The following is an 8,254-nucleotide window of genomic DNA, read 5'->3' as shown; positions in this document are numbered from 1 at the left end:
AATTTCCTGGCAGATGCTCTTTCTAGATTGCCCCAACATAACAGCCAACGTAAGGAGGTGATTGCACAGATCATCCCGGACACCCAGCCAGGGTTGATGGCAATCACCAGAGCACAGAGCAAGAAGGCTGGAGGTGAGCCAGAGGGAGAGTTGTTGAAAAAACTGAACAGCCAGATTTTGGAGGATGAGTGGCTCAAAAAGGACAAATACTCTTTAGTCAACAAGCAAAGGGCGTGGTGGTGGCAAGACAAATTGTACGTGCCGGCTGAAGCCCGCAAATGGGTTTTGCAGCGAGGCCATGATAGCAAAACAACTGGCCATTTTGGATTTGTAAAAACCCTGCACCTCTTGTGGTGCCAATTTTGGTGGCCAACAATGAGGAAGGATGTGGCCACCTGCCCCACTTGTACCATGGCAAAAAAGAGGGGAGGTTGCTTTTGCAACCTGTGGCAAACCCAGACAGACCTTGGAGGCAAATTGCAATGAATTTTATTGGTGAATTGCCCGAAAGCAACAAAAAGAAAGTAATCTGGGTTGTCACTGACTTGTTTTCCAAGCAAGCCCATTTTATAGCCTGCCCCTCGATCTCATCATGCCAGCAAAAAGAAGGTAAAAGCAACTTTTGGTGTGCATGGGCTCAGTCTTAACAATGCTTTGGAACTATACACTTGTTCTTAATAAATGAACTTTCTTTTGAACCATTATTGGTGGCAAGGAGAGTTACTGGAGTTGGGAGTGGCAGTTGGGAGTGACTAGTTACTAATAAGAGCCCAGAAAGGAATTGCTGCACATTCCTTTATTTTTCAATTTTATTAAGGCGATCCCATTCATCTGAGGCCTCTAAAAACTTGCTTCTTTTACCCAAAGATTCACCCAAAGATATATTTTCCTCATACCAGTTTTCATAATTATTCTGCTGGCATTTCATAGTTATAGTTCCCATGATGTGGATCTGCTACCATTGGAGAAAAACAATTTATGAAATCAACCCAATTGTATGAGTATCAGTGGTAGATAAAAGATGTCCCTACCTTTCCACACTGAGAGGATGCATTGAAAAAAAAGGGAGGCAGTAATGATTATATTTTCCCTGAGGGACAAATATGAACCCATTTCCAAAAGTGGTTCTTTATAAAGAAGTAACATTTCACAATACTAAATTCTTAGAAATTGTGAAAAAGAAAATCTAGCTTTCCCTGTTTTAAGTTTCCTCAAGGTAAGATAATCAGAGAAATCTTGCTTAGGGTTACGGCATTCAGAGTAATCGGCATTTTTGTTGCACAATAGTTCCCAGCAATGTTTTTCCTGCACTATCCATACTGAATGTTTTCCCAGCCAAATCAGATATACCTTTGGGAATCCAGTGCTGCTGGAATGGAGAACTTTGATTCTCCACAGCCAAGAAACAGCCAAATATAATTAATCGAGAATTTAGAAGAGCTTTTATTTGAATAAAATTGTATTAGTTGCGGTGAATCCTTGGGTGACTTGGGCCAGTCACATTATCTCAGCCTAACCTACCTCACAGAATTTCTTGTGTGGAAAAATTGGAGTGCTTTAGACACCACTTTGGGCACCTAGGAGAAAGCCATGATACACATCTAATGCATAAATAAACCAAACAAATTTAGAACTAATATGTCTATTCTCCCAGCCCCTAAAAACTAAAGGTTGCACTAATGTTCCTCAGCTCACAGATTTGTCCTTGAGCTAAAAAAAAAATGTTTTTAAAAGAAGTTAAAAATCCTGATACATCATTTCACCCAAGTATGATAGGCAAGAGGAAAGTATAATGACACATTCTTGGGAATGGGTGAAAATAAAGCTGTATTGATTCAACAGCAAAGTTACATACATACTTGGTAGTTGAGGCAAATGTAAATAAGCCTGGGTACACATCTGGTGAGAGATATGCAAAACAGAGCATTTTGAAGTCCTTCCTAGTAATCAGAAGTAGAAGGCTGAAGGAGGAAGAATAATATAGTTATATTATTTCCCTTTCCTCTTTTTGGGTCCTTTCACTAAGAATTAGGGGAGAAAAGGAAAAAAGTAATCAGATAGAGATGAATGAGATTCCCACCAATATAGGAGGAGCTAGCTTTTACACATCAACTTCTGAGTCGCTCTCTTCAGCCTTCTGTGGTAGCCTTTTAACGCTAATGATTAGGTCAACACTAAGCAGCCGAGCTGCACATTGAAGCACAGAAGCCACCAAGTGGTACTTACAAGAAACTGATTCTAGAAGCTTTTGATTTGGCAGAAGCTGCTGACTGCTTTTGAGGGCACTGGTAACTTGAAGGCAGAGCTGAGGAAATGCATTCCTTTTTTGTGTCGTGCAGAGAGTTTTTGGAATACTTAGCAATACATCAGCAAGTATAGTACAAATAATGGATATATTTGATGACTGGCATTGTTTTGCATAGTTAGATAGATAGTAATGTAACAGAATTTCAAAGAGCCCTCCTACTGGCAAAACTGATCCCACTTTTATGCAAGAGTCAGAGTAACTCTGATTACCTTTTTTATCATTCTCATCATATTTAAGTAACCTGGTACAACTGTCTGTACTAGCTTGAAGCTTTACATTTCTGAAATCTATGTTTTTGTTATCTGTATTATAAACAGGCTGATTATCTTCAAGAAGTTCATTCTCAGTCATTTGCAACTCTTCTTTTTGAAATTTGTATTTATGAGAAGCCATTTGCCAGCCAACTGAATCATCATCACTTTTCTGTAATAATGAACTCTTAATACCATGCAACAAATCAACAGAAGGCATGGCTATGCCTGAGGAATTACAACTGGATGAATGGACTAACTTTTCATCTTCTACATAAGAAGGTGCAGAAAGTTTTTCCATTTTAAGCCCACCAGGTGTCAGGTGCTTGGTGTTGGTTTGGACTTTTCTCCAATCACTGTGCTCCTGAACTAAAGGCTGATGAGGAGCTGAACACTGCTGAGTTTTATTCAGACTATTTAAAAGACAGTGATTTTCCAATTTTGAGTCAAAGTGCTCAGCTAGCTGAACTGCTGTAAACGTTTGTTGTAGCACTTTGAATGCTTCACGAAAAGCAGAAGCATGTTGCTCAGTAACTCCATGTACTGGTCCACAGAGAATTGCACAATGAAGCTGGATGACAGAGGTTTTTGCAAAGCCAATGTGAACAAAACTTTTGGTTCCAAGGTGTAAGGGTTGGCAAAATTTTGCTACAGCTATTTGAGTGATTTCACTGTTAATATTATCCAAAGATGGTCTGAAAGGTGAGATTCCGGTAACCTTGCAAATAAGAGCGATTTCCTCTGCTAACAAGCAATCTACAATAGATATGCCATTATTTTTTGCATAATAGTGAACAATATCATGCTGTTTCACACTTGACAGTATTACCTTGATGTTACTGTCTTGCATGTGTTGTAGAAGAGTTTCAGTTCTTTTTGTAATCCAGGTTTCAGATGCTTTGAACTGACTTTCAGCAGTTATGACAACTTCTATGCCCAACTCAGATATGGAAGAGTGAATAGGTTCTGTTATAATTATAACTCTTTTATCACTATTGGCAGGGCAGTATACTGCAAAGTCTCTTTGAAGTAAAAAGCCATCTAGGATCCTTGAATCTGAAAAAGGAAGGCCTGTCACAGTGGTATGCAGCTCTGCAAAACATTCATTCACTAAGTATAATGCCTCCTTCTGGTTTTTACCAGCTGTAACTTTGAAGTAGAAATCACAAGCCAAATGAGAAAGGAACTTTTGCCTGTTATTTCCCACTTTCCCACAAAAATAAGGTTCTAACACTAACTCCATATCCTTTCTCATATCTGAGGCAGAAGCAGAAAAGATTGACAAAAAATGTTTCTTGAGGTCCCACGTCATTATATGGTCCAGGATATCTGTTTGGATCTTCACAAGAAACTGGGAAATATGCTTAAAACTGCAATATTTTCCTTGATCTCTTTTATTAAGTTTTTCAAATTGTTGTAGTAAATCAGATAGTAGAATTATGAAGGTTTTAGCGCCATCTCCAAACAAATTGCAGTGTGTAGAAATGCATGCTATCATAATTCTGTTAAAACAAAGAAGAAACCAATTGTTAACTTACAAAACTGTTCCTTGAAATATTTAGTTTATTTAAAGTATCTAAACCTCACAAACCTATAGCCAAAAAGACAGTTCTTGATAAGACCCACATATATCTATAAAAGATTATTAAACACAATTATCTTGTTTACATATGATTCTTCATGTTATGATTTCATGCACAAGCAGAAATGGATCCTTCTAAGCATGTCTATTTTTGAAAAGATTCTGATTTGGTCTGAACTAGCACAGATTAAGCAGGAAAACAGAACTTGGGAGTTGTTATGAAAAATTAAATGAGAATTTAAATATAAGATTTCATTCAAGAGGCAAACACTATTCTAGGGCAGGAATTGGCAAAGTGGGGGATCAAATATTTGGGAACAATTATTAGCATTTGTAGGAAGCATAACTTCCTAGACTGCTTTAGTTCAACAATATATGCAGCACAAAGGTTGTTTGCCTCTGTTCTACAGAAACTACAGCAACAAGAAGAAACTATAGCAACAATGGCAGTATTGCTAAGTCCTCAATTAAATTTATAATGTATAAGAGGGCCTTTGCCCAGCTTTAGCTAGTATTCCAGTTGCAGCATTACCTAAAACACTGAGGATAGTCACTCACCCCCTTGCAGGGGCATCCACAAAAGTAAAAAAAGTCAATCTGATGCCTGCAATCACTCCTTTTTACATAACACCCCCCCCCCAAGCTTCTTTGTCACCACTTGCGTGGATTATTTTAATTTGTTTTACACAGGATGCAAATTTTCACTGGTGCAAAATGAAGCTACCTGGGATCTTACTGGGTAAACCCAATATTGCCATTTAACAGTGCTGATGATGTTACCTAGTTAGGTAATGAAATGTCTGCAAGAAAACAACCAACCTCAGAAAGCACTGAGGACTCCACAGTTCAACCTTGAGCTACATATATTCTCTTCTATTAATAAAGAATAAAAATATGAAAACAAAAACCTTTGTCAATTTATTTAATGAAACTATTCTTTTTTCACTGGTGTGAAGCAATCCTCCCAAGCTGTTTACAACCCACAGTAAACCACAAACCATAGCCAACCAGCCATAATGGTTGAGCTGCTATTATATTTTATTGGCTGGTTTTATTAATTTTATTCTCCTATTGTGGTTGTATGAGTTTATGGCTTTGTTTATTGTACAGTAAGCCCAGAGCTGTATGATTGGAACAGCACAGGAACAGTATAAAATAACTGAATGAAATGCTCAACCAAGACACTAAATGTGAACTCCTGGTTCATACAGCATATTCACCATGGTTCACTTAGTCACAGTTTACTCAGCCAAATTTTCTAGATTTGCATGGCATATTATTTGAAGCTACTTCATTAGCCATGTTCAATCACATAAAAATAAGTTTAATGAAGAATACAAATATAATGTACTTGAATATAATGTATACTTCTGTTCCACATTAAAAATTATTCTTACATGACTGAAAATGGTCATTGAAACAGATCCAAATAAGATTAATTAATAGGCAAACATTTTATTTGCATGGCATGAGACATAATTTGATCCCTGGTTTGCATCACAGGAGAGGATAAAATATGGTCAGCTAGTTCTGGTCCAGTGCGTTGTGTGAACTCAGCTGAAACTGAAGTAACAATACTGTAAAAATGATTTGCCTGGTTTTGGCTTTGTTGTTGTTTAGTCGTTAAGTCGTGTCCGACTCTTCGTGACCCCATGAACCATATTGCGCCAGGCCTTCCTGTCCTTCACTGCCTCCCTGAGTTTGCTCAGTTTCATGCTCATTGCTTCAGTGATGCTATCTAACCGTCTCATCCTCTGCCGTCCTCTTCTCCTTTTGCCTTCAATCTTTCCCAGCATCAGGGTCTTCTCCAAAGAGATCTCTCTTCGCATTAGGTGACCAAAGTATCTGAGCTTGAGCTTCATTATCAGTCCTTCCAATGAACAATCAGGGTTAATTTCCTTTAAGATTGACTGGTTTGACCTCCTAGCAGTCCAGGGGACGCTCAAGAGTCTTCTCCAGCACCACAGTTCAAAGGCATCAATTCTTCGGCGCTCGGCCTTTTTTATGGTCCAGCTCTCACAGCCATACATTACTACTGGAAAAACCATAGCTTTGACTATGCGGATCTTTGTTGGCAAGGTGACGTCTCTGCTTTTTAATATGCTGTCTAGGTTTGCCATAGCTTTCCTCCCAAGGAGCAAGCGTCTTTTAATTTCATGGCTGCAGTCTCCGTCTGCGGTGATCTTGGAGCCCATGGTTTGCAATACAATGTGTAGGGCAAAGAAAGGCTCAGCATCTGAATGACCTTCAGGTGCTACACATTTCAAAGCAGGATGAGGAGAGAGCAATTCTCCTAATCCTCCTTGAACTCTCAACAACTTTGGTCCCATCTCTGATGGATTGGAGTGGGGGACACTGTCTTATGGCTCTTCTCCTCCCTGAAGGGGTAGTTCCAGTCAGGGGAGGGGATCTGCCTGGAGAACTCTACCCTCAGGACTCTTTCCTCACAAACTCAGCTCTTACTTGATGGGGAGATGGCAACTTTTGCAAGGAGGGCTTTTGCAGAGTTACATCCAGTGTGCCAACTTGCTATTCCAGGATCAGGAAGACCTGCTCACAATCACTCACACACTAATCATTTCCTATTTGGATTACAGTAATGTGCTCTATATAGAGTTCCCCTTGAAGAACATTTGGAAGTATAGCTTGTACAGAACACAGCAACCTAGGCAATGATGGGAGCATGCCTGGTCACCTGCAGCTTTGGGAGCTGCGCTGATTCGCTTCAGGGCATGATTCAAGATAGTGAGCCCTGAGGGCCCTACTTGGCTCTGGCCTGATTAGTTAACCTGCCACGGGTAATCCCTGGATCAACTCCCTCCAAGCCCCATCCTTATGCAATTGCCCTCTGATAGAGCCTTTTTCGACAGCCATCCCCGCACTTTCCAACTCCTTTCTTGCAGAGATCGGGTCTTCTCTAACCGTCCTGGGCTTCCAGAAATCAGGCAAGGGCTCTCTGGGGGGCGGCGTGCTATGCCTGAAAGTGGGGTTCACCACCGCGTGTAGTTGCTGGTTTTGATCCAGATTTTGGTATTATTATGCACACTTGGCTTCCCCCCCCCCCCCTTTGTGGATGTCCTTCTATTTTACGATGAGATTGTTATCCGCCCAGTCTTCGGGATTCGACGACGTATCAATGGAACAGAGAAATCAATAAAATAAATAAGCCTCCCCGTCTCCTGTTCCCGTAGCATGGTCAGCCAAGCCCCAGGCCAGGCTGTCCGCTCCCCGCGGGCCGCAAAGCTACCGAGGCAATTAGTTTGCCCCGAACGCGTTACCTGGCCGTCGGCGAGTCCACATTCAGGGCCTCCAGCACACGCCGCCCGTCTCGGGAAAGGAGGACCTCTCCCGTGGGGCGGGTGAGCAGGACCTGTCCTCCGTGGGGGCCGAGGGAGCCGCGGACGACCCCCGCAAGGGCCGCGGCCTCCTGCGCCAAGCGCCCCAGCTCCAAGCGCGCTGCAGTAGCCATGGCAACCGCGCCCTGACCGCGTCCAGGCGCAGAGGCCCGCCCGACAGTGACGCCACCGCCATTCGTGCTTGTGGTTGGCAGGACTTAGAATCATTCGGCGGCGATGATTGGTGGAGCTTTCGTCGTCTTTTCGGTTTAATTCTCCGGAGCGAGGCTCTTCGTGCGTGATTTGAGAAGTGTGGCGGGGGGATAGGTCGGTACTCTCTGTGGCAGCGAGGGTCATCTTTCCCCTCATCTGAAATGACGTTGTGAGGCTTTCCTCACATACTCAGGAGCCCAGTCTTCGAGGAGGGCTCCAGTACATATCCTTCAGAACATTGACTCTCCCATGCCTTCCCCCTACTCGTTCCTCTGCAAAGAGGTCGGGGATTACACCGCCCAGAATTCCCAGCCATCCTGAGGTAATTCTCGGAAGGACGTATTCCCCCCGCCCCTGAAGCTCAGGCCCTTTGAGGGATTTCTCTCTCCGCGCGAGAGGGGATGCCAAGCGCGCGTCTTCGTCCCCATGGCAACAACGAGCAACTCATCGCTCGCGGGCCGGTCCACAACCGCCAGCTCTATCGCGCGCTCAACGTCACATCGCACTAGGCCTATAACCCCGCCTCCTTTCCTTTCCCATTGGCCAGAGCTTCATAAGGCCATCT

At 42.4% G+C, this 8,254-nt stretch overlaps 1 protein-coding gene across 1 annotated transcript; it reads right to left on the bottom strand.

Moving 5' to 3' along the window:
* Positions 1-1,425: 1,425 nt before the first annotated feature.
* BBS10 (Bardet-Biedl syndrome 10) lies at positions 1,426-8,053 on the bottom strand. Its single transcript, XM_088148974.1, has 2 exons — positions 7,420-8,053; positions 1,426-4,061 (listed from the first exon to the last, which is right to left on the bottom strand). Exons 1-2 carry the CDS (start codon positions 7,608-7,610, stop codon positions 2,102-2,104), a joined length of 2,151 nt encoding a protein of 716 aa, XP_088005100.1. The 5' UTR covers positions 7,611-8,053; the 3' UTR covers positions 1,426-2,101.
* Between the last annotated feature and the right edge of the window lie 201 nt (positions 8,054-8,254).

Source organism: Python bivittatus, unplaced genomic scaffold, assembly GCF_059951505.1.
Source record: "Python bivittatus isolate LINGU-HERP-01145 unplaced genomic scaffold, Pbiv_v1 ctg000590_np1212, whole genome shotgun sequence".
Classification (NCBI taxonomy): Eukaryota; Metazoa; Chordata; class Lepidosauria; order Squamata; family Pythonidae; genus Python; species Python bivittatus.
This window is presented reverse-complemented; position numbering and strand designations above follow the sequence as displayed.

Excerpts from the sequence above, each read along its gene's own strand:
- BBS10 (XM_088148974.1), bottom strand. The coding sequence starts at position 7,610 with ATGGCTACTGCAGCGCGCTTGGAGCTGGGGCGCTTGGCGCAGGAGGCC. Across the intron at positions 4,062-7,419 it reads GTGGACTCGCCGACGGCCAG|AATTATGATAGCATGCATTT; the intron begins GTAACGCGTTCG and ends TTGTTTTAACAG.